Here is a 25591-nt window from a genome sequence, read left to right on the forward strand (position 1 = left end):
ATGTGGACATGTTTAATATACGTGGTATTAAGAGCTGTGTACAGTATAAATGTGTGTGTTATCTAACCTCTCCTCATATGGTTCTCTGTCCAGCGTTGAAGTTGACGGCTGGGTCCTGGTCTAGAGGGTTTGGGCTGAGTGCTACTAGTGTCTAAGGTAGAGAGGGTGAGAGAAAGGCGCAGTTACCCGGCTCATTCCAACACTGGGTGCTCCTACAGACCAAATGTGAAAGCAATCTGTCCTACTAGTCAGAGACAATGGACCATTTCATTAAACATTCATTCCAAGGGGGTCGGAACCAAGCTCCTATAAAACCGGTATAAAGCTTGTCATTTTGACTGAAATCTAACTAGAATGCTGATCCAATAAAATCCACCTATTTATAGTTTGATATAAGGTTGGAGCATGGGTAGGGGTTACAATGTTAGGGGTCAGTACCTGCAGAGCTGGAGGAGGGTTCCTGGCTGGTAGAAGGCAGGCTTGCGTCGTCTGAGGGCTGGGCAGGTTCCTCCATCTCCCCTGCCTGAGACGCCACCGGCTCCAGAGACACCTCCACACTGGACATACACAAATCACAGTCATTTACTATGGAGGATCACACCATTAACTACTGCTGTGGATCAAGTTCAATTTCATAGAGTAAGCAAGATGGTCTCACCGGTCTCCCTCAGACTCCATTAAGACATCTCTCTCGTCCCCAGGAGGGGATCCTCCAGCCACCGCCTGGCCCGGGGTAGAGCTGGTTACCATAGGAACAGACAGGGAGGAGTGTTCGGTGCAGTCAGAGGGCAGGACCTCTGTGAATGTGGACACTGGGGGAAGAAAGTGAATTCTGGAGTGTTCAAATATTACTGCCAATAATGAAACTTAATAGCCTGATACACATGTCACAATTCTCAAATTGTCTCGAGTTGAGATAGTAGAGAGAATGTGTGTGTGAACCATACCTGGGGCAGCCACCTGCAGGGGTGTCGTGGGAACACTGCGGCCCCCAGACTCATCCTCATGACCTGGCAGGAACAGAGGACTATCATACATCCCCAGACCTACAACACACACAGATACACTTTAGAACCAAACCGACAATAAACAAACCACACAATTTGAGAGATGGAGATACGGACGTGGCAAAAGTAAGCTCTCGTCAAATTAAAGGGCTCAGAAAAAAAGGGTATATTAGGGTATGGGAACAAATAAACGGGATGAGGTGTGCCTGTGTACAGTCCACTACCCACCTTGTGATGCCAGCTGTCCCAGGTCAGAGTGGGAGGTCTGGGATATCAGGTCCTCTGGGGTGCCGAACCGGAATCGGGGAACACCAGACACCTGGGGAGAACTGGACCACAGAGAGAGGTCAGAAGTACTATGGGAACTTCACTAGTGGTGTTTAGCTGCTGATTTTGGTGTGTTTAAGTGTTACTCACTGGATAGCTTCTGCAAAGCCGTCAGAGCGGTGTGGCACCACCAGAGTAGGAGTACTGGGTACCATCCTGTCATCATCGTCAAAGTAGTGCTGCTGTAGGAGGGGCGAGAATATTATACAGACAATGACAACAAAACACATAAAATACAGTTTAAAGGGATAGGGCGAGATTTTGGCAATTAAGCCCCTTTCCTAACTACCCAGAGTCAGATGAACTCATGGATACCGTTTCTTTGTCTCTTTGTGCAGTTTGAAAGAAGTTGCTAACTAGCACTAGCAAAAGAGTAAACTAGCGTTAGCGCAATGACCGGGAGTCTATGGGAACAGCTAGCATGCCATCTGTTCCCATAGACTTCATCATTGCGCCAACACTAGTTAGCAAAGGCTCGCAAAACGACCTACAACTTCCTTCAAACTGCACGCAGAGACATACAAATAGTATTCATGAGTTCATCTGACTGGGTAGAAAAAGGGCTTGATTGCCAAAATCTCACATTATACCCCTTTAAGATGCAAGGGTGTGACTTACTCCGCTGCTGGCCATCCCAGGGGTGAGCTGAGGGACTCTGCCTACAGACTGGCGACGCATGGAGCGCTGTAAGACGCCCGCATTACTGGTTACCACAACCTGATACTGCACAAATGTAACCATACCACAAACTGCAATACAATTGTTTTACACAGAGAGACACAGTTTAAATGGTTATATTGAGTCATAAGCACACACCTGTACCTGAGCAGGGGGGCCCAGTTCCTGGGTGATGTTGAGACGGGGGGGCAGCGGGTGGGGTGCCCTCCGTGGTGACCGGGGCATTCTGGGAGCAGAACTGGTTGGGTCACTGGAGAAGGCTTCCATACTGCTGCTGCCCTCAACTGACAGAACAGGAGAGGGGAAACAGTGGTTTAGCTTGACAGAGAGTTCTCCTTCACATCAAAATCACAATAAAACAACAGACAACGCAATAATATTGTGAAATAGGCTCATGTCTGTATGAGTTTCCGATATGGTGAATCAAATGACTTGGTTAGTCTAGCAACAGAGTGACTGAAATGTATCACTCAATCCGGACAGACACTAACATATAACATCTCTCGCAGGCACTCGTGCGAAAGTTTCATTAGGTGGCTGTCGAGACAACGGTGTGTGACAGAGTATCCATCGTCTTACAGCTGTGTGTCTGGGAGTCGTCCGGGCGCTGAGTGGAGTCTGATGCTCCTAGACTCTCCTCTGTCTCCGTGCCTGGGTCTGTCGCGTCAGCACCCTTTGAGGGAGGAGGAACGCACACACAGTGGGAGAGAGGGGGGGTTGTTACAGGGTGGTTCCCACACACTACCTACTGCCCGGCAGTGTTGGTGCAGTTAGCAATGCATTCTGGTCCTGATTTATTTCCCTTGTACAGGTGTTCGTTCCCTTAAGAGGTCTTGTAACTTTACAGCTAGCTAGGCAGAGACGGTGCCGCCATCCCCACTTTCTTCTGCACTCCCACCCTGACAACACAGCACTTACCCCTCTCCCCTGCCAACCCTCCAGTTCCCCCAACACCTCCCTCCCTCCCTCCCACACACACACACCGCCACAAGATCACAACACAGACATGAGGTAGCAGAGAGAAGCAAGAGCACTGCTGAGACACTGTTTGGTCACACAGAAAAACGTGCATGTGGTTACAACATTGGCTGGCTGTAATATCAACGGGAGGCGTGAGAGTGGAAATAATTCGAGAGTGGGCGGGATTACAAAACATACCGGAAATGATCTAGTTCGGGTTAGTAACAGTGTGCGCGTGTTGATCTTACCTCTGTGTAGTCGTCTTCGTATGCCTCGTTGCCGTCTCCGCTACCTTCGTTGCTCTCCTCTCCCTCTTCTCCCATCCCGCCATCCTCTTCATCCTCATCATCCTCATCCTCCTCCTCTTCATCATAGTCCTACAGAGAGGCAGGTATAAAAAGGTTGGTAACACATTACGCAATTACAAAGATCATTTTACATGGTCAATAAATGTTTTATTTCTTTTTGTCATTTTTTTCCACCTTTATTTAACCAGGTAGGCAAGTTGAGAACATGTTCTCATTTACAACTGTGACCTGGCCAAGATAAAGCAAAGCAGTTCGTCACATACAACAATACAGAGTTACACATGAGTTACACACACATACGACAAACATACTGTTAACACGGAGGCTATGATGGACTGGAATATTTTGCCTTGGGTGGTAGGGTTTGTGGGTTTTTACACTAACGTTGGTGTCATAACTAGACATAAAATAACGCAATATTTCAAAACAGGTCTAAATATGTGTCAGGACAGTTATGACCAGTTAGGTCAGTTGTTATGACATGGTTATGACTGTTATGAGGCTGGGTGTCAAGTAAAGTGTTACCAAAAGGTCTCATAATCCAGCACATTGGTGAATTTAACATCTTCATGAGTATGGGCTGCATATAGACCTTTTCATCCATTCTGATAAGAGTTTGGCTCAGTTGATAGAGCACGGTGCTTGAAACGCCAGGGTTGTGGGTTCAATTCCCACGGGAGACCATTATGGAAAAGTACGAAATGTACGCTGGATCGCGCTGGATAAGAGCGTCTGCTAAATTACTAAAATGTAAGTTTGACAGGTTTCTAAGGGCCAAATACCTCAATTTTAGGCAAGACTTTCCATCTGCTAAGCCTTGAGGGAGTTCAATTAAAGTGTCTAGCCCCTAAAATATTTCCATCAACAATATTTCCCTCAGTCCATACCGGTTCCTCTTCCTCGTCATCCTCCTGCTCATCCTCGCTCTCCGAGTCAGTCACTATGACGATGACGTCGTGCTGAGGGGATTCTTCGGGGGAGTCGTATGAGAGTGTGACCTCTGTGGGCTGGGACAGGAGTAGCTCTACGGGGACAGACTGAGACGCTGTCCCCTCATCAGCCTCGTCTAGTACTGGGTACTCCTCCACCACCTGCTGATATAGACACACACATGGCTACACGCACAAAAGACCCTCTCAGCCTCTAGACATAGGGTGGGTACCCGCATGCACACACTCACCTGGCTGCTCTCTGGGGCCTCGTGGCTCTCTCCAGGCACCAATCCCTCTGTACTGCTCTCAGCCAGCACCTCCTCCTGGGCCTCTGGCTCCTCTGGGTCCACCCTCTGGATGATGCGTAGCTTCTTGGGGATGGGGGGTTCAGATGGGTCCTCCTGGGGGGTGTCCGTGTCAGTCACCGTAGAGGTGTCCTGCTCCTCCTCACGCGGTCTCTTGGACATGGAGGATGTCCCTGGGGTGGCTGAAACTGGAAGGTTGGAAAAGTCACATTTCCAACTTCACTTGGTGGTTATGCGTATTTCATTCAATATTTGAGGGCCAGTGGTAATACAGTGAGTACATTGCCAACCCTTGAGCTTAGTTAGACAAAGCTATTATACCCCAAATCTATAGAAACCCCAGGTTAGATTAAATTCGGTCTCCCACCTGTCCCAAACACAGCTGTGGACGTCGAAGGCCTCTCCACTTGCGAGCTGGGTGCAGCTTCAATGACGACTGGGGCCAGGGGCTGCTCCTGATTGGCTGGTTCAGTGTGGGGCAGGCTCTGTTGCTGTGTTGGTTGGACGAAGGCTGTGGTCTGGGTCTGCTGGACCGCCAGCACTGGGTTGGCGGTCTGAACGCTGGGGCTGGTTGACCGTACTGAACCGCTGGCACTGCCATACACAGTCACATGCTCCAGCGGGCCCTCAGAAGACTGCATGGCTGGAAGGGTCAGAGGGTCACTAGGGGGTCAGACAGGGAAATACCATGGCTACGGTCTGATTCACTATCCTTCTGTCTGAAATGTGCATTAGTATCCCCCCCGTGGATCTCATCAAATTCAAGTAATAAAGTTCACTTCAACTACCATAACACAATGCCATCTAGCACTTTTAAAACGACCAATACTCAAATAACTATGCAATAACATTCACATCACTATCACTTTTACACCTAGTACCTACATGTACATATTACCTCATACCCCTGCACATTGACTCGGTACCGGTACTCCTTGTATATAGTCTCGTTATTGTAATTGTTTTTATGTTATTGTTTCCTTTTTTGCCAAATCATCTTACTTTTTAACTCTGCATTGTTTGGAAAGGGCTCGTAAGGAAGAATTTCAAGGTCACGTCTACATCTGTTGTAATGTTATTTGATTTAACAATGATATTAGCTCCACAGAACTCCTCACCTTCCTGGTTCTCCACCTGTGTTGTGGGCATGACAGTAGCAGTAGGAGTGGGGGTGGGCACAGTAGCGGGGGTGATCATGGGCCGGATGCTGGCCCGGGGAGTGGACTTGTTCCCGGGGTTGACAGGGGGCTTGCTCTGGCCCTGGGCCCCCAGAGGAGTGGGCTTGATGTTGGCAGTGGGGGGCTCTGAGGTACTGGCGCTATAGGGATGGGGAAATACAACAGGTGAACAATGTAACACCAAACATCATTGAACGTGGTGTGCAGGAGTAGCATGTACTTTACCTGCCCCTGTCTGCAGCTGGGGTGGTCTTCAGTGGTCCTCTCTGCTCGGTGGTCCTCTGCTGTTCCTGGGCCTACAGGTAGAATAGAATGTGTTATTCGCACCATGGCCATAATGAATAGCAATCCAGGCTTGTGGGGTATGAAGCAGAAGTGCTCCATCTCACCTTGTTGAGGCCCTGTTCAGGAGGCTCGTCCCTCTGCTCCCCGTGTCTCTCCTGCTGCTCCCTCAGGTCCCGCAGCTCCCTCTCCTGTCGGCTCAGACGGCCCTCGTACTGTGACTTCAGAGCACTGACCCTGACCTCCAGCTCCTCCCTCTGTTGCTTCAGTTCCTCGTTCTCCTTCTGCAGCTGGTCCTTGGAGCCTGGGGAAGAGGTTGGGATGAGGTGAAAGGTAATTTAGTCCACCAGTAACTGTGGCAGGTAGATGAATATCTTGGCCATAATAATAAAACATTTGAAAAAACATGCGTTGTAATGTTTCTGAACAAAAATGTAAACGCAATATGTAAATTCTTTGTGGTGGGGAAAATAAAAGTCCACTCTAAAATGTGCAGTTGTGTCACACAACAGAATGCCACAGATGTCTCAAGTTGAGGGAGCAATAGGCATGCCGACTACAGGTCTACAGTTGTTGCCAGAGAATTTAATGTTGATTTCTCTACCACAATGTCATTTTAGAGAATTTGTCAGTATGTCCAACCGGCCTCACTACCGCAGACCATGTAACCACGCCAGCCCAGGACCTCCACATCCAGCTTCTTCACCTGCGGGATCGTCTGAGACCAGCCACCTGGACAGCTGATGAAACTGTGGGTTTGCAAACCGAAGAATTTGAGCAAACGGTCTGAAACCGTCTCAGGAAATTTAACTTCAGTGGACAAATGCTCAACTTCGATGGCCACTGGCACGCTAGAGAAGTGTGCTCTTCTAGGATGAATCTCAGTTTCAATTGTACTGGGCAGATGGCAGACAGCATGGAGTGTTGTGTGGGTGAGCGGTTTGCTGTTGTAAATGTTGTGAACAGAGTGCCCCATGGTGGCGGTGGGGTTATGGAAAGGGCAAGCATAAGCTATGGAAAACGAACACAACTGCAATTTATCGATGGCAATTTGAATAAACAGAAGTAGCGTGACGGGATCCTGAAGCCCATTGTCGTGCCATTCATCCGCCGCCATCACCTTATGTTTCAGCATGATAATGCAAGGATCTGTACTCAATTCCTGGAAGCTGAAAATGTCCCAGTTCTTCCATTGCCTGCATATTCACCAGATATGTCACCCACTGAGCATGTTAGGGATGCTCTGGACTGACATGTATGACAGAGCATTCCAATATCCAGCAACATCGCAAAGCCATTGAGGAATGGGACAGCATTCACAGGTCACAATAAACAGCCTGATCAACTCTATGCAAAGGAGATGTGACACGCTGCATGAGGCAAATGGTCACACCAGATACTGACTGGTTTTCTGATCCACACCCCTACTTTTTTTTAAATCTGTGACTAACAGATGGAGATCTGTATTTCCAGTCATGTGAAATCCATAAGGGCCTAATTAATATATTTAAAATGAGAGATTTCCTTATATGAACTGAACTCAGTAAAATCTTTGACATATGGGTTTATATTTTTGTTCAGTATAAACAGCTAAGAAACACAAGGATAAGGTCCCACTTTGTAGTCTTTCGAGTAAATTAGACCAACTTTATTTCCAGCGAACTGAGCCTCCAAAAATGTATCAGCACTTCACTCAGTGCGCACAGCTCCTCTGCCAGGCAGTGTTGCCATGTGAGGTGGGATACAGAGGATTCATATTTCTTAATTAGCAGATATGAAACAAAACAGCAGAAATACTTTGAAAACAGCTACTGCAGCCTTTTCCTGCTATTCTGCTATAACAGCAACATGTGCTCAAACTTGACTTTTGACTATTTTTAATAAGCAAATGTAATGCTTGCACTGTAGAGCCCTGCAAATTGACCCCCGCCAACGTGGCTGGTGATATAGACATTGTTGCCTGCCAATACCCAAATCTATGCTCATTTGGTGGGTGTTAATCTTTTTCCCAGACACCCAGCAAACGTTTGAGACGACAAGTAAAAACATATGAGAGATCAGCATTCACATATACCTCTATGCAAAGCTCACCAAGACTCAACCCGACACACAAGCTTGCGCCGCAGTCAGGTTACCTGGCCTGGCCTCTTACCGATGAGCTGGTTGATCTTCTGCTTGGCCCCTACGAAGGCTTTCCTGGTCTTCTCCTCCTTCTCAGACATCTGCTGTCTGAGGGTGTCCTCCTGGGAGGCCTTCTCCTGCAGCTCCTGTCTCAACCTGGTCAGCTCCGTCTGCAGCCCGGAGGCCTGCTCCTGGGTCCCACGCACCTCTGCCTCACGCTCAGCCACCACCTGAGGGAGGGGACACCATGGTTTAGCATACCTGTAGACTTCCAGTCAATGCAATAACGCTAGTTTGTTTCGAGAGCCAATGCCATCTCTAAGTTCCTTCAACTTTCAAAGTTTGTCACGTGCACAGGATACAGCAGGTGTAAAACCGTATAGTGAAATGCTTACTAACAAGCTCTTTCCCGACAATGCAATATTCAATATCATACTGCACGCAGAGACATACAAATGCTATCCATGAGTTCATCAGACTCTGGGTAAGTAGAAAAATGATTTATCCCATGAAACCACCACCTAAAAGAGTTAGGCAATTACTAGTTTCAATTTACAATTTTGGTGAAAGTGAGCCTGGATGTTGCCTGGAAAATAATGTAGATAGGTGGTCACCAACCGGTCGATCTCCAAACATTTCTGTAAAAAACCCAAAGATAAAGCCTTGTGTCCCTTTTTTTTCTTTTTTTCTCCGCGTTGTTGGTACTCTCGATTCAGCAGCCCTAACACAGGGAAGGCAAAGTGTTCCTATTTGGATCCATTTAATGTTTCTAAAGGTAGAACTCCGCCTACCCGGCCGGCCCTAAGAGCAAATAAAGTGCACCTCTAGGCCTAAGGCAGACCAATCAGATAGCTTAGATCACCGTGTCTGCAGTTTCCTCGAAGTCATAGACTGTAAAAAGAAGCCTTGAAGTCAATGGAGACTCAACGAATACAGCAAGGTGCTGCTGTTTTTGAGTAAGTTCATGTTTAAGTTGTTATTCGGCATTGTCAACACTTTAAAATGCGTGTTCTCCCTACTTCCACTCATGCTACAACCAACACTGCAGATCAATGAATGAGTATAGCAAAGTGTTTTGATAAGTTACGTTGTAATTATTAGAGGCTTGTGTTTTTTTAATGTCGAGGAATATTTCACTTTCTCTGTTCATAGGAGTAACATTAATTAGTGGATGACGCAGAAATAATGCAGTGCGACTTGAGTTTCGCCATCAGCTGGAAGACGGTGTCTAGATGTCGACCGATTATGATTTTTCCACGCCGATACTGATTATTGGAGGACCAAAAAAACGATACCGATTAATCGGGAGATTTGTCTATATATATTTGTAATAATGACAATTACAACAATACTGAATGAACACTTTTATTTTAACTTAATATAATTCATAAATAAAATCTATTTAGTCTCAAATAAATAATGAAACATGTTCAATTTGGTTTAAATAATGCAAAAACACTGTTGGAGAAGAAAGTAAAAGTGCAATATGTGCCATGTAAAAAAGCTAACCTTTACGTTCCTTGCTCAAAACATGAGAACATATGAAAGCTGTTGGTTCAATATTCCCAGTTGTGAAGTTTTAGGTTGTAGTTATATAGGAATTATGACGCGTCGACTATTTCTCTCTATACCATTTGTATTTCATATACCTTTGACTGTTGGATGTTCTTTAGCCTTTAGTATTGCCAGCCTAATCTTGGGAGTTGATAGGCTTGAAGTCATAAACAGCGCTGTGCCTCAAGCATTGCTAAGAGCTGCTGGCAAACGCAGGAAAGTGCTATTTGAATGAATGCTTACGGGTCTGCTGCTGCCTACCACCGCTCAGTCAGACTGCTATATCAAATCATATACTTAATTATAATATAATAAACACAGAGAAATACGAGCCTTTGGTCATTAATATGGTAAAATCCGGAAACTATCATTTCGAAAAGAAAGCGTTTATTCTTTCAGTGAAATACTGAACGGTTCCATATTTTATCGAACGGTGGCAATCCTAAGTCTAAATATTTCTGTTACATTGCACAACCTTCAATGTTATGTCATAATTATGTAACATTCTGGAAAATTAGTTTACTATTCATAACGGAGCCAGGCAGCCCAAAATGTTGCGTATACCCTGCCTCTGCTTGCACTGAACGCAAGAGAAGTGACACAAGTTCCCTAGTTAATATTGCCTGCTAACATTAATTTCTTTTAACTAAATACGCAGGTTTAAAAAAATATACTTCTGTGTATTTATTTTAATAAAGGCATTGATGTTTATGGCTAGGTACATTTCTGCAAAGATAGCTTTTTTTGGCAATGCACTTTTGTTAAATCATCACCCGTTTGGCGAAGTTGAAGTAGGCTGTGATTCGATGATAAATTAACAGGCACCACATTGATTATATGCAACACAGGACAAGCTAGATAACCTAGTAATATCATCAACCATGTGTAGTTAACTAGTGATTATATTAAGATTTTTGTAAAAATTTTATACGATAAGTTTAATGCTAGCTAGCAATTTACCTTGGCTAGTTGCAGCCACAGAGTCCTTTTGAGGCTGCAATAGCGTAACAGGTGGTCAGCCTGCCACGCAGTTTCCTTGTGGATAAAAAATGTAATCGGCCATAATCGGTGTCCAAAAAGGACGATTACCGATTGTTATGAAAATAGTGAAAATCAGCCCTTATTAAATTGGCCAGGCCATCTCTAACTATCACCCTTTTCTCAGTGGAGGGAGGGAGAGCAGAGGGGCGGTTGCTCCCACTGCTCTCCCTCCCTCGGTCCAGTAAAAAAAAAAAAAAAAAAAGCACATTATTATGCTCACTCAGCTGTGCCTCAAGTAATACAACAAATGATCTGAGAAGAACATTGGCAGGGTAATTCAAGCAGAGCCAATATGCAGTGATAATGTATTGGGGCTATAGCCTACTGCACAAACATTGCTATAGAAATAACTGTTTTTAAATTGGTTAATGTTGCATAGTCTTACGTTTAAGCCATGTTAAAAAATAAAATCTGAGCGGTAGATCTAGGCTTGTATTTTGACTCAGAAAGTGATCTTGACTCAGAAACGTTGGTGACCACTGGTATAGTGGAAACACTGCTCTGACCTTGTTGAGGTTATCCAGCTGTCCCTCCAGGTCTCTAGTCCGGGTCTCAGACTGTCCCAGGGAGTCTCTTAGACCCTGGAGCTCCTGGGCTGAGGCTTGCTGGGCCTCCTGCTCCTGGGCTGGTGTGGATGCTGCCTCTGACACCATCTGTAAAGGAGATCAGTCCAACACTCAACACAGCATGGCAGAATTCACACAAAAGAATGTCTATTTAATCAAGGACATCAGGTTAGACATTTTGAGTTGTCCGACTTGGTACCATTCCAGACCAGCACATCTGTAATTTAGCGACAAGATGAGTAGGGATATTATTAGCTTCATGAGAAAAGGACTGAGAGGAATCTTGTTCTTGAATCTTGGAGACGGAGTGAATTCAAGGCTGGGTTTCAGGAAACAACTTCCTGACAATCAATAAAAACAAATAAAAAGTTTCCCTCTATGAAACCAGAAAAGGCCCCAGTTGTTTAACCAAATAACCCACCTTGTCGTGCTCCACCTTGAGCTCATCATACTGGGCCTTGTAGCGCCGGCCGATCTTCCTGACCTGAGTGATGGTGCGGAACTTCTCCTGGATGTCCAGGTTCTTGGCCTCCACGTCCCTCCTCAGCACATCCCTCTCAGAGCTCACCTTCCCCAGGCCTTCACGCAGGATCTGCACCTGGCTCTGCAGGGACGTCACCGACCCGCCACTCCTACAGGGAGATCACATATTAAAGATCTACATGTAGAATGCAGCCCCCTTGCGAAACTAGGTGAATTACAACAACACAGCCTGAATTCAAACAACCCCCCCCCCCCTTTCCTGGCTTTACTCCCTGTCCCCTGACCCGCTTTTGCGTCTTTTTACTTCCAGTTTTGTATACCAGCTTCAAACAGCTGAAACATTTGATATTTTGAGTTATTTAAAATAGATTTCACAGTGGTTTAGATGATGCAATTTTCTATACTTGTTTTGTAACAAATTGAAATTAGGCAAACATTTAAGAAAACAAATTCCAACCAGGTAATGGCAGAGCAATTTCTATTGCCACTGTTGAATCTCTTCCTGAGGAGATTACCACGCATTTGAGTGATGCTGATGGAAGAGGGGGGGGCAGCTTTTCCATTTGACAAGAGACGGACCATCTTTTGTTGTCAAATTGGGAGGCTGCACCATCAGAATGCAATTTTGTATGGACCCAAAATATTTATTTAGTGGTTGACAATATTATTTCACTATCATTCCACTATTACTGCATACATATTATGGACATTTTCTGAAATAACAATGCTAGAATTCTACATGTAGCCCCTTTAATACAAAAATACTAAAGACTTTACATTATACTACATTCATCTGATTATCAAACTTTGTATTGTGTAGCTTGCCAATTTATTGTGTAGCATTTGTGCTTTTCAAAGAGGAGCCCATTTTTCTATTGTATCAAGTAAATCAGCTTCCTTGCGGTCGTTGGTACCCTGTAATAAGAGAATAGTAAAACAGTGATATTCAGTTTGGATTACAGACTAGGCTAACTCCCACCTGGTCACCTCAGCCTTGAGCCTGCCTGTCTCCTCAGTGAGTTGCTGGATGCGTTTGAGGTGAGCCTCTTTCTCAAAGTGGAGACGCTTGTACTCCTCCGGGTCCTTCTGCTGGCTCACCAGTTGCTATGTGGACATACAGAACAGATTATGTTTCAAATCCAAACTCAATAGATAGGTTTACAGACATTTGACAAGCTGTGGGTCGCAAGGAAGGCATCGTTCAAGCTTGGTGTCACTACTTTGAGAAAGTAGAGTTTTAGAGATATTTTTGGGAGGGGGGGGGGTATTCTTTTTTCTGTCGCTAAGCAACCTGTGTTCTGGCCTTCCAGCGTTTGATGTCCTCTTCCAGAATCCTCTTCTCTGCCTGCAGCATGCCGCTCTTCTCACTCAGCTCAGCGTTGGACTCCTGCATGGGCATTACGTCTAACTCCAGCTTACGCACCTATATATAAAAATATGTCAATCAATACACAGAGAAAAAAAGTTAGGCCTCAGTCTAAAACAGGCCTAAAAACTAAACTGGGACCAAATTCACAGAAGGTTTCCTGAGATTTTTTTTTACATTGGTTATGATATCAAATCCAAAGTTTGGTGATTTAACCCCGAGAAAGTAAATCTGCTGTCTTACTTTAGCCTGTGTCTGCTGCAGCTCCTGCTCCATCCTCTCCTTCTCCTCTCTCAGCATCTTGTTGGTCTCCATCAGGACACTCATGGTCTCAGTCTTCTTCATCAGCTCATCGTGCTGAGCCAGGGTCTTAGCTGTCACCTGGGGTCAGGGGTTAAAGGTCATAAACAGCACTTAGGTGACATGATCATTTAACGCTGCCATTTCTCTCATCACCCACACCCTCTTCATTCATGAACAAGGCAACAGTAAACATGTCTGCCACTAATGACGCAGCGCCCCCATTGGGCGAATTAGTGAAAATTCAAATCTAATTTTAATGAACAATACACACAAATCTGAAAGTAAAAGAATGGAATTAAGAAATATATAACCATTAGGACGAGCAATGTCGGAGTGATAGAATAGAATACAGTATATACATAAGAAATTAGTAAAGGAGTACGCAAGCAGGAAGTTTGCCCCCGGTGATGCATTAGGTAGACCGCAACACTCTCTGGAAAGCCCAGCGGTTGTGGGCAGTGCAGTTGCCGTACCAGGTGGTGATGCAGCCCGACTGTATGCTCTCAATTGTGCATCTGTAAAAGTTTGTAAGGGTCTCAGGGGCCAAGCCACATTTCTTCAGTGTGGGTGGACAATTTCAAAATCGTCAATGATGTGTATGCCAAGGAACTTGAAGTTTTCCACGTTCTCCACTGTGGTCCAGTCAATGTGGAAAGGGGCGTGCTCCCTCTGCTTTTTCCTGAAGTCCACAATCATCTAATTTGTTTTGTTGATGTTGAGGGAGAGGTTATTTTCCTGGCACCACTCCGCCAGGGTCCTCACCTCCTCCCTGTAGGCTGTCTCGTCATTGTTGGTAATCAGGCCTACTACGGTTGTGTCATCTGCAAACTTGATGATTGATTTGGAGCCGTGCGTGGCCACACAGTAATGGGTGAACAGGGAGTACAGGAGGGGGCTGAGCATCAGTGAAGTGGAGGTGTTGTTTCCTACCTTCACCACCTGGGGGCGGCCCGTCAGGAAGTCCAGGACCCAGTTGCACAGGGTGGAGTTCAGGCCCAGGGCCCTGAGCTTGATGACGAGCTTGGAGGGTACTATGGTGTTGAAGGCTAAGAAGCTATAGCCAATGAACAGTATCCTTACATAGGTATTCCTCTTGTCCAAATGAGATAGGGCTGTGTGCAGTGCAATGGCGATTGCATTGTCTGTAGATCTATTGGGGCAAATTGAAGTGGCTCTAGGGTGTCAGGTAAGGTATAGGTGATATGATTCTTAACTAGCCTCTCAAAGCACTTCATGATGACTGAAGTGAGTGCTATGGGACGATAGTCATTTAGTTCAGTTACCTTTTCTTTCTTGGGTACAGGAACAATGGTGGACATCTTGAAGCATGTGGGGACAACAGACTAGGATAGGGAGAGATTGAATATGTCCATAAACACTCCAGCCAGCTGATCTGCGCAAGCTCTGAGGATGCGGCTAGGGATGCCGTCTGGGCCAGCAGCTTTGCGAGGGTTAACACGATTAAATGTCTTACTCACGTCGGCCACGGAGAGCCAGAGCCCACAGTCTTTGGGAGCAGGCCGCGTCAATGGCACTGTGTTATCCTCAATGTGGGCGAAGGTGTTTAGCTTGTCCGGGAGCAAGATGGTGTCTGCGACGTGGCTGGTTTTCCCTTTGTAATCCATAATAGTCTGTAGACCCTGCCACATACGTCTTGTGTCTGAGCCGTTTTGAACTGCGACTCCTCTTTGTCGCTGTTCTGACGTTTTGCCTGTTTGATTGCCTTGCGGAGGGAATAACTACACTGTTTGTATTCGACCATATTCCCAGTCACCTTGTCATGGTTAAATGCAGTGTTTCACGCTTTCAGTTTAGCGCGATGCTGCTATCTATCCACGGTTTCTGGTTTGGGTAGGTTATAAGCACAGCGTGAACAGCATCCCCTATACACTTCCTGATGAACTCACCGTGTCTGTGTATAGTCACCGTGCCCGTGTATACATCAATGTTATTCTCAGAGGCTACCTGGAACATATCCCAGTCCGCGTGATCAAAACAATCTTGCAGCATGGATTCCGATTTGTCAGACCAGCGTTGAATAGACCTTAGCACGGGTAAATCCTGTTTGAGTTTCTGCCAATAGGAAGGGAGGGAGTCCAAAATGGAGTTGTGATCTGATTTGCCGAAGGGAGGGCCCTGTAGGCATCCCGGAAAGAGAATAGCAGTGGTCGAGTGTTTTAGCAGCATGAGTACTACAGTCAATGTGTTGATAGAACTTCGATAGCGTTTTCATCAAATTTGATTTGTTAAAATCCCCAACTACAATAAATGCAGCCTCAGGATATGTGGTTTCCAGTTGGCATAAAGTCCAGTGTAGTTCCCTGAGGGCCGTCATGGTATCGGATTGAGGGGGAATATACACGGCTGTGACTGTAACAGAAGAGAATTCTCTTGGGAGGAAATACAGTCGGCATTTGATTGTGAGGTATTCTAGGGTCGGGTGAACAAAATACGTTATCACAACCACACCATGAGTGGTTAATCATGAAACATACACCACCACCTTTCTTCCCGGAGAGTTCTTTATTCATGTCTGTGTGATGCACGGAGAAACCAGCTGGCTGTATGTACGGGGACAGTATATCCAGAGAGAGCCATGATTTCCTGAAACAGATTATGTTACAGTCCCTGATGTCTCTCTGGAAGGAGATCCTGGCCCTGAGCTCGCCATTCGGAAGCGGGACTCCGGATTTGCGCAGCGGTCTAAGGCACTGCATCTCAGTGCAAGAGGAGTCACTATAAGTACCTGGCTCGAATCCAGGCTGTATCACATCCGGCCGTGATTAGGAGTCCCATAGGGCGGCGCTCAATTGGGCAGCATCGACCGGGTTTGGCCGTCATTGTAAATAAGAATTTGTTCTTAACTGACTTGCCTAGTTAAATAAAGGTTAAACAAATATATATAATAATTATACAATGATTGTCTTCACACCCTATCAAAATGTTCACCTTTTGTGAATGGGCGGAGGTTATAGGTTGGGTGAACTTATGTGAAACTGGTTTCTCATGAGATGCATATATGTACACAATGTCATGACGGTTGCTCAAACGGGACAGGCGATAAGTTTGTTCAAAGTTTGGAATTACTATAGCACTCCCCTTGGACTAAACCAGTAATTTAGTAAATGCCAGACCTATGGCAAGACGCATCATTTACCCCAAGTCTAGTCAAAATCGGCCCAGTGGTGTTTGAGATACTAACGAACGGAGACAGATCCATACCGATTTCATCATGAAGACAACAAAATTTGTGTTTTTTTTCACCACTCTGATTTTGAAATGTCTTTTTAGTCTAGAAATAGGATTAATCTGGGTCCCGGAAATCCCCCCATAAACCATTGGCTGTCCTTATTGTCCAGCTCACCTGCATCCTTTCCCGCTCAGCACTAAAGCTCTCCTGCAGTTCTCTCAGCTCTCTCTCCAGGTGCTCCACTCTCAGCCTGTGACGAAGACTTTCTCCCTGGGCCACCTCGAACCGTGACTCCGCTATCTCCTTCTCCCGACGCACAAACCTGCATCACAACAGGGAAGGGACAGAAGATATGATGAGAGAAAAGGTGTTGCAGAAGTGAAGTGATTGCATGAAATTGGCTTTAAATGGCAGACTTGCTCTTGCTTTGCAAAGAGACAGATTGAGGGAGGAGGTGAGAGACCATTACCTGAGTATCTCGAGGACCTGGTCCTGAGACTTTCCCTGCTCAGTGAGGGAGATGTTCAGAGGGCTCTCGTTGACCTGGCGCTGCAGGGTGGCGGCTATCTTGCTGCTCATGGTCTGAATCTGTTCATGGAGGAGGCTGTTTTGCCTCTGCAGCTCCTCAGAGCGAGACACCACCTTAGACATCTCCTCCTGACAACGAGAGAGAGATGTACATTATAGCCTCATGGTGTACACCAGCTACGTAAGCAGCACAACCCCTGCAAACTAGTGGGAGTTCACAATCACTAGCTAGCTTCCAACATCAACAGAGAAGTGTAAAAATCAATTTGACCATCATCATCTACACGTCAAACCATTTGCAACAAACACCATATCTATTATTCATAATATAAGCGTTTCCCTTGACTGCTATCTAATCAATCGACTGCTATTACCTACCTTGAGGATCCTCTCCTGTTCCTCCCAGGAGACTCTGGCCTCCAGCAGCTGAGCAGAGGTTCTCTGAGCCCTCTCCTCCAGCTGCTGTCTGAGCGTGGCTGCCTGCAGAGCCTGGGCCTTCGCTGCCTGGAGGGCCTCCACGTCTGCAGCGTGAAGCATCATCTCACGCTCGTACTTATCCTGCGCCTCCGACACCAGCGTGGCCTGGGAGGGGGGAAGAAGAGGAGAGACCAGCATTACAGACTAGCTTTATCTGACGACCTAGCTGTAATACAGTACTTAATGAATGGTTGGTAATGTATGCTACATTATCATAGTTGACATCTACTTGGGTTAGCGACAATCAAGCTAGATAATGCTCTATAGCAGGAAAGTGGGAAACAAGGTGGCAAATAGCTTGGTCAGATATGCCTTGTGAAAAGTTGGCATATCACTACAACTCGATAAGGGCCAATTAGCCACAGCCTCCATCTCACCTGCTCTTGGCTATCCAGTATGGCCTGCTGTTCCTGGGCTGCTGCCACCACCGCTCTCTGTAGCGCCTCCTGGTGGTCCGCCTGCACACTGCTCAGACTCCTCCTCAGCTCAGCCACCTGACACACACAGGGTTAAGGAAAACAGGAATCTGTTCATATCTTCAACATGGAACAATGAGGACGTCGGCATTGTGTGAACCCAGCACCTATGGTGCGTACTGGATGTGGTTAAATACTACTGAATGTATCAGCTATACCATTCGAGCTATACAGTGAGGAGATTTTTAATAAGGGCATAGATGTCTGCTTCATACCTGCTGCTCTACGGAGGCCAGGGCTTTCCTCTTCTCCTCCTGTAGGCCCTGCTTCTCCTTCTCTGCCTCCAGGAGCTTTCTCTCCAGATGACGGTGCTGCTCCTGAGCCTCCTTTACACGCTCCTCCATGGAGGACCGAGCCTGCTCCATCACCTAGAGAGAGGAACAAGGAGAGGAAGTGAGTGAGAGATTTGGGGCTAAAAATGCTTATGGAACTGCACTACTAAGGGGTTAGGGGATAGGGTGGCATGCTACTAAGGGGTGGTACACTACTAAGGGGTTAGGGGTCAGGGTGGAGTCCTGACCTGCTTCTCCTTATCCATGGACTCCTCTAGGCTCTGGGCCATGGCTCTGTACTGCTCTTTGCTGGAGGTGGCTGTCCTCAACTGCTCTGCCAGCTCCTCTGCCTGCGTCTCGGCCTGCCTCAGGCGGCCACGCAGATCCTCAGAGTCCCCTTTTGAACCATGGAGTCCTGGGGAGGTTAGAGGAAAGGGGGGGTGAAGAAGGGCGAGGAGCAGAGAGGTAAGGAGAGAGAGAGGGAGAGAGGTGTAAGTGCCACAGACTGAAGTCACAGCTGTCATGGACAGCATAGAAAAAGAACGCTGTGGCGAACCCTAATGATACTACCATAACACTGCTAATGGTGCAGGCACCAGAAGCATACACCCTCCAGGCCTGTTTGAGGGTTTTATTTGGCTTGTTTTACTACATTTCCTATAAAATACTATAGGACGACCTAATGAAAGCATGGCTATAGACACCGACCTGACCTATGTCTACACAAGGAAAAGCAGAACAACATCCCACAACTTTAAGGAAACAATTAAGAGAATGTTAGACTGGCCTAAATCAATTAATTGTAGACCAGCTTGGCGGTCTGAAAAATATGAATCAGAGACTATTTGAAAATAGCAATTGTGTACGTGCCTGTCTTGAGGAAAACTCCAACTGAGTACTATCCGCATTCAAGCCATTCCAACATTCTCGGATGGGGCCACAGTGTCTCCTGACCCCTCCTGTCTCAGCCTCCAGTAGTTTATGTGTCGGGGGGCTAGGGTCAGTTTGTTATATCTGGAGTACTTATCCTGTCCTATTAGGTGTGTGTGTGTCCTCCCTCCCTCCCTCCCTCCCTCCCTCCCTAGGACCATGCCTGACATGATGACTCCTTGCTGTCCCCAGTCCACCTGGCCGTGCTGCTGCTCCAGTTTCAACTGTTCTGCCTTATTATTATTGGACCATGCTGGTCATTTATGAACATTTGAACATCTTGGCCATGTTCTGTTATAATCTCCACCCGGCACAGCCAGAAGAGGACTGGCCACCCCACATAGCCTGGTTCCTCTCTAGGTTTCTTCCTAGGTTTTGGCCTTTCTAGGGAGTTTTTCCTAGCCACCGTGCTTCTACACCTGCATTGCTTGCTGTTTGGTGTTTTAGGCTGGGTTTCTGTACAGCACTTTCAGATATCAGCTGATGTACAAAGGGCTATATAAATACATTTGATTTGATTTTGATTCTCAGGATATAAAAACTTTTATGAGTGGTTCCTGAACATTCTGAGGTCTTAGAAGGCACTGAGGTTGATTCTGTAACATTGTGTGTACTCTTACCTTTGAGGCCCATGGGAATGGACGGGGAGCTTTGGGAGCCCAGGGACGGACGGCCGCCTTCTTCACTGCCCTGCTGCAGCCTGAGAGAGCTAATCTCCAGCTGGGCAGCACTCAGCTGATCCCTGGTCTTCTGGAGCAGGCCTGTCTGGGTCTCCAGCTGCCTTTTGGCATCCATCAGCTGCAACTGGAAATTAAAAAAAGAGCGGAAGGGGTTCATTTAATCTATGGTGCGTATCAGTGGGGGCTGGTGGGAGGCGCTATAGGAGGACGGGCTCATTGCTCTGCCGGAATGGAATAAACGCAACGGAATCAAATGTGGTTTCCATGTGTTTGATACCGTTCCATTTATTCCATTCCAGCCATTACAAATGCAACTGTCCTCCTATAGCTCCTCCCACCAGCCTCCACTGGTATGCATGTACAAATGCTTTGAGTGCTGCCTTTTTGAAGCAAGTCTCTGGGGAAAAAATGAAGTGTGATATTAGAGAAAGCGGAAAGATAGAAGAGAACAATCGATAGAATCCAGGTAGAGGGGGTTGTGGTTGGCACTGAGAAAAGGTATCAGGGACTTACATCTTGGTTTCTGCCCAGCAGGTGGCGTTGCTCAACATCGTGCCCCAGTCTCTTCTGCAGCTGGCCGATCTCTCTTTCCTGCTTCTCTATCTGGGCGCTCAGGCGCTGCCTGGTGTCCGTCTCTGAGCGCTCCAATGTGGCCTGGATGAGCACACAGGGAGTGGAACGTTAAAACAGACGAATGCAGAGAGAGAGAGAACAGTGCCTCAACCATTTTATGAGTGGTTAGTTTGAGTTGTTTCCATTGTCTTGACATTGGTGTTTGTGTATAGGCAAGCACATGGAGTGTGTGTAAACCTGTATGGTCTTGAGATTGGTGAGCAGCATGTTCTGTCCTCGTTGTTGGGTCTGCATGGTCTCTTTCTCCTGGGTCAGTCTGGACTCCACTAGCTTCAGCATATCCCTCTCCTTCCTGAGGCTCTCAGCACGACCCTGGGGGAGAACAGTGTCAGCACAGCTCATTGTGGCTTAGAAACTAGATGTAATGCAGGTATAGAAAGGCGGAGCAAAACACTAACACACATTACGAAAGAGAGAGAGACTAAGTATTGTCTGTCTAACACAATGAACAAAAGGCTTGGGACACACAAACATGAGGTACACACACAAACACACACCTCTGCCATGTTGAGTTTCTCCTGTGCAACTCTCAGGTCCTCTGTCAAGGTGTTAACAGTTTGCTCATTCTTCTGGGCTACAGCAGCCATCTTCTGTCCCTTCTCCTTCAAAGAGGCAATATCCTTCCTGTAGCCCTCCACATTATCCTGCAGCATCTCATACCTGGGGGGGGGGGGGGGGGGGAATAAGTCGCCAAGGAGGTTCCGTTAGTTATCAAGCAAACTTTGCTAAAATATTGTGAAGTAACGTCATACTCCTGAGTTCAAAGAAAAAGACAAGCTACCTCATCATGTGATATTGTGTAGTGTCCTGAGAATGATGTGCAGTGCTCTTACCTCTTGGAGGTAAACTCCAGTTGGGTGGATATCTTGGCATTCTGTGATCTCTGGTCAGACACCTGCTCCTGTAGCTTCTCAGTCTGTTCCGCCAGGGCCTTGTCACTCTCAGACCTCTCCCTCTTATAGGAGGAGAACACCTCCTGCAACTACACACACAGCAAACAAGATGTTCCTTCAGATAAGAGTACAGCAACAATTTTTTAATCAACCCGATTGAAGGATATTGTTTGTGATCTATCATAAAATGGTGGTTTGATGCGACAGAAGGACAGATAATGTTGCATATACACCGAGCGTACAAAACATTTGGAGCACCTTCCTACTATTCAGTTGCGCACCCCATACGGAAAACTGTTGAGGGAGAAATACTCTGTCATTGCGTTTGAATGGGGTATGGTAGTAGGTGCCAGGTGCACCGGTTTGTGTCAAGAAATGCAAAGCAGCTGGGTTTTTCACCCTTGACAGTTTACCGTGTGTATCAAGAATGGTCCACCACCCAAAGGACATCCAGCCAACTTGACACAACTGTGGGAAGCATTGGAGTCAACATGGGCCAACATCCCTGTGGAACGCTTTTGACACTTTGTAGAGTCCATGCCCTGACAAGTTGAGGATGTTCTGAGGGCAAAAGGGTGAGAATTATGTGGGCTCACCTGTCGGAGGGCTGCCTTGGCCTCCACCGCCTCAGTTGACTCTGTCGCCATTGTAACGATTCCAGTGGGCGCGGCTGTGGTGGGGGTGGCAGCTGGAGAGCGGTGGGGGGTGGAGGTCAGGGAGAATTCCTCGGGTGCTGCACCTGAGACAAGAGGTCAAAGGGTCAGTGTGTAGGTAATATACAAATCTAAAAGTTCTCCACCAGGGCTGGGCCAAAACTGACTAACAATAAAGAACCAAAAGGCTACACAGGGTATATGTTGCTCCCGTGCTTTATTCCTGCACCCACATTTACAAAGGTTTGGCTACACTAGCCTCATCAGGCCCTGAAGAAGGAAATGTATGTGAACCCCACCTTGCTGAGGGAAGCTGACTCCAGTGGCCTGAGCCAGCAGCACACGGTACATGTCTCTCTGCCTGACAATGGACTCTGCCAGCTGCATCTGGTGGCTCCGCTGCTCCCTCAGAGCCTCCAGCTCTGCCTGGGCCTTCTCCAGACTCCGCTCCAGCTCACTGCGCCTGGAGGGAGAATACAATGACCTTTACCTATCCACAGAGAACAGAAACATTTTGCTGACAGGGAAACCAAAAGGAAAGGTGGAGCAGGAGCTACCACCATATTGCTTATACTATTCCAAATCAGACCTACAAAAGCATCTAGTGGGTCGGGGCTAAGGGTTGTTTCTGGATGGAGACACGGACAATCAGACACTTATTTTAGGGGGGAGGGGGTTGGGATGAAAGCAAAACACAAATGATCAGCAAAGAACATGGACAATTAAGTATATCGCACTTGGTGCCTGTGGTCTCAGTCTCCTCTCTCTCCTGTGCGTCACTGAGCTCTCGGAGGGCCACCAGGAGGCGCTGGTTCTGCTGCTGGAGCTCCTCCACGCCACGGAACGTCACCAGGTGCTGTGTGATGACCTCCGACGTGCTGCTGATGTCAGCAGAGCTCACCTCCTCATCGAATGCTACGTGGTTGCCACGTGCCTCCTCCAGCTCAATGAGTAGGACACGGATCTGGTGGGTAATGGTATGGGGTGAAAAAGCTATTGATTATGTCCGAATTAAAAACAGTCATATCTACAACAGTCACTTTTTTATAATCAACATTTGTATAGATTTTTTTCACACATAATTCTATGACAACACTGAGGTTTTAGAGGTGATGTTAAGAAAAGCAGTGAGGCTTCACTAAAAGAGATAATACAGGATGTCCCACCTGCTGTGCCATGTCTGCCAGTTGCACCTCAGACCTACGGTTGTCTCTCTCCAGGACAGAAGAGTGCTTGTTGGCCTCGTCAGTCACCTTCTGCAGACGTTGCACCTCCTGAAACACATAGTAACCAGTCATAGTGTGTCAGAACGTATTTAGTGGACTTTCATTAGTGCACGGCATCAACAGTGCAGTTCACCAATACCAACTCAAATACATAGCAGTGCAGTGCAGTTCACCAATACCAACTCAAATACATAGCAGTGCAGTGCAGTTCACCAATACCAACTCAAATACATAGCAGTGCAGTGCAGTTCACCAATACCAACTCAAATACATAGCAGTGCAGTGCAGTTCACCAATACCAACTCAAATACATAGCAGTGCAGTGCAGTTCACCAATACCAACTCAAATACATAGCAGTGCAGTGCAGTTCACCAATTACAATTCAAACACATTTTCACTTACGCTGGACAATCTGCATGATCTGGTTTAGTGCAGTTTTAGTGCAGTTCAAAACCTTGCATTAATCAGGAGTTGACTGTACATTGGTTTCTAACTATCCTCACATATCCTCCGTTTGACTTACAGCAGGTTTTTTGGTACTGTATAACAAATTTACAAACTATAAATAAAATTAAAAAACACCTTAACTGCCTGTTCCAGCTTGGCCGACAGGCTGGCCACAGACTTCTGCATGCGCTCATGTTCGTCCCGCTGGCGTTTGAGGACGGGACCCTTGGCCTCCACCTCCTGCACTATGTCATCCAGGTACTTATTCACCCGTTTGTTCTCCACACGCTGCAGCTCCAGCGCCTCCTGGGTCTCCACATACGCCGTATACAACTGGAGAGAAGAAAGAAGAAGCTCAAACTCATACTGTATACTATGATACAATATATGGTACTGTATACTATGATACAATACATGGTACTGTATACTATGACACAATACATGGTACTGTATACTATGACACAATATATGATACTGTATACTATGACACAATACATGATACTGTATACTATGACACAATACATGGTACTGTATACTATGACACAATACATGGTACTGTATACTATGACACAATACATGGTACTGTATACTATGACACAAGACATGGTACTGTATACTATGACACAATACATGGTACTGTATACTATGACACAATACATGGTACTGTATACTATGAGCGTCATGTTTCTTAATATAACCATTTGCTGAGCAAAGTCAAGAATCTCTGCAGATGAATTCTGTAAATACAGAATACATACAGTACCAGTCAAAAGTTTGGACACCTACTGATTCAAGGGTTTATCTGACATTTTTTAAACTATTGTTGAATAATAGTGAAGACATCAAAACCTTCTTGATGCAGACCTTTGGAACATCTTTTAAAAAAAGGGTAATAAATCCATGTAATATAGCCTACACCATCACAGTTAATCCATTATTTATTTTAGGCAGGTCTAAAGAAACATGATATGAAGAAAATGTTGTCTATTTCAGAAGAACAGAATAACATACTCTGAGTTGTCCTTATGTTAGGCCCTGATCTGGCTCTGCCATATGGCTGTGGGCTATACTAGTTCATTTAGCAGACAAGATTTGCTTAGAATTCCGTGGCATTATTTTATAATATGAAGACTACAATTGAACATAGCTGAATAAAATAGAAAGGATATTTTCTCCAAAGGATTTCCAAAGGAGTCCCGCTATTCTGTGTTGAGCAGTTAACAAAGAAACAGGTCCTCCTATATGCTTAATTTTGAGTTATTTATGCATTCCCACGTTTGGACATAATGCCCCCTAAAATAGACCATGCCTTGTGGCAGTTGTGCCCTTGAGCTGAATAAAATAATTATAATTCCTTCCTCCTGGCTGCCAATCGCTTTGCTCCGAAGCACCTCTCACTCACATGGCTCCCTCAGATACCTCAATTCTTATTAGCTAATTCCTGTCACGTAATCGGGCCCTTCTCACAGGCATCTCATCTTCGAAGTAGGCTTCAAGTGAAGACAGACACATCGGGAACGCAACTGCACGCATTTACATTTCGTCAGCCAAAAAGACGAGTAGGCCTAACGAACAGCAAAAGCACTGGTCTGTCCATTTACTATCCCCATAGTACAAAAGTTGACCTATTCTATTGGTCAATTTGTCCTACTGTGCAATAAATAAATATTCCAAACATACTCTGAGAAGGTTGTGGGATGTGATAGATCCCAAATGAATACAACAACTAGCATCAAAAAAACACATTTTAAAAGCAATGAGGCTGATGCAACAA

The 25591-nt window shown here is 46.1% G+C and overlaps 1 protein-coding gene across 12 annotated transcripts in view; it reads right to left on the reverse strand.

Moving 5' to 3' along the window:
* Positions 1-25591, reverse strand: part of LOC110521687 (nucleoprotein TPR) — a 37543-nt gene that overhangs the window by 477 nt on the left and 11475 nt on the right. The window contains exons 11-48 of one of the 12 annotated variants that reach the window (XM_090231862.1): positions 23953-24150; positions 23310-23417; positions 22881-23107; positions 22443-22606; positions 22087-22229; positions 21431-21579; positions 21095-21257; positions 20775-20909; positions 20478-20618; positions 19905-20088; positions 18603-18769; positions 18298-18450; positions 17984-18100; positions 17508-17711; positions 17071-17258; positions 16776-16923; positions 13352-13489; positions 13034-13165; positions 12722-12846; positions 11681-11891; positions 11200-11346; positions 8130-8328; positions 6085-6281; positions 5921-5991; positions 5636-5835; positions 4885-5160; positions 4461-4705; positions 4168-4371; positions 3221-3349; positions 2592-2685; positions 2157-2296; positions 1953-2018; positions 1425-1513; positions 1236-1336; positions 948-1046; positions 659-812; positions 439-557; positions 68-151 (exon numbers count right to left, since the gene is read on the reverse strand). In XM_090231862.1, coding sequence (XP_090087988.1) covers positions 68-151; positions 439-557; positions 659-812; positions 948-1046; positions 1236-1336; positions 1425-1513; positions 1953-2018; positions 2157-2296; positions 2592-2685; positions 3221-3349; positions 4168-4371; positions 4461-4705; positions 4885-5160; positions 5636-5835; positions 5921-5991; positions 6085-6281; positions 8130-8328; positions 11200-11346; positions 11681-11891; positions 12722-12846; positions 13034-13165; positions 13352-13489; positions 16776-16923; positions 17071-17258; positions 17508-17711; positions 17984-18100; positions 18298-18450; positions 18603-18769; positions 19905-20088; positions 20478-20618; positions 20775-20909; positions 21095-21257; positions 21431-21579; positions 22087-22229; positions 22443-22606; positions 22881-23107; positions 23310-23417; positions 23953-24150 — 5809 coding nt within the window. Of the gene's footprint in view, positions 1-67; positions 152-438; positions 558-658; positions 813-947; positions 1047-1235; positions 1337-1424; positions 1517-1952; positions 2058-2150; positions 2297-2591; positions 2686-3220; positions 3350-4167; positions 4375-4460; positions 4706-4884; positions 5161-5635; positions 5836-5920; positions 5992-6084; positions 6282-8129; positions 8329-11199; positions 11347-11680; positions 11892-12721; positions 12847-13033; positions 13166-13351; positions 13490-16775; positions 16924-17070; positions 17259-17507; positions 17712-17983; positions 18101-18297; positions 18451-18602; positions 18770-19904; positions 20089-20477; positions 20619-20774; positions 20910-21094; positions 21258-21430; positions 21580-22086; positions 22230-22442; positions 22607-22880; positions 23108-23309; positions 23418-23952; positions 24151-25591 lie in introns of all 12 variants that reach the window. The other 11 variants (XM_090231861.1, XM_090231860.1, XM_036968496.2 and 8 more) reach the window with 11 other exon arrangements.

Source organism: Oncorhynchus mykiss, chromosome 4, assembly GCF_057628025.1.
Source record: "Oncorhynchus mykiss isolate SJ-2025 chromosome 4, ASM5762802v1, whole genome shotgun sequence".
Classification (NCBI taxonomy): domain Eukaryota; kingdom Metazoa; phylum Chordata; class Actinopteri; order Salmoniformes; family Salmonidae; genus Oncorhynchus; species Oncorhynchus mykiss.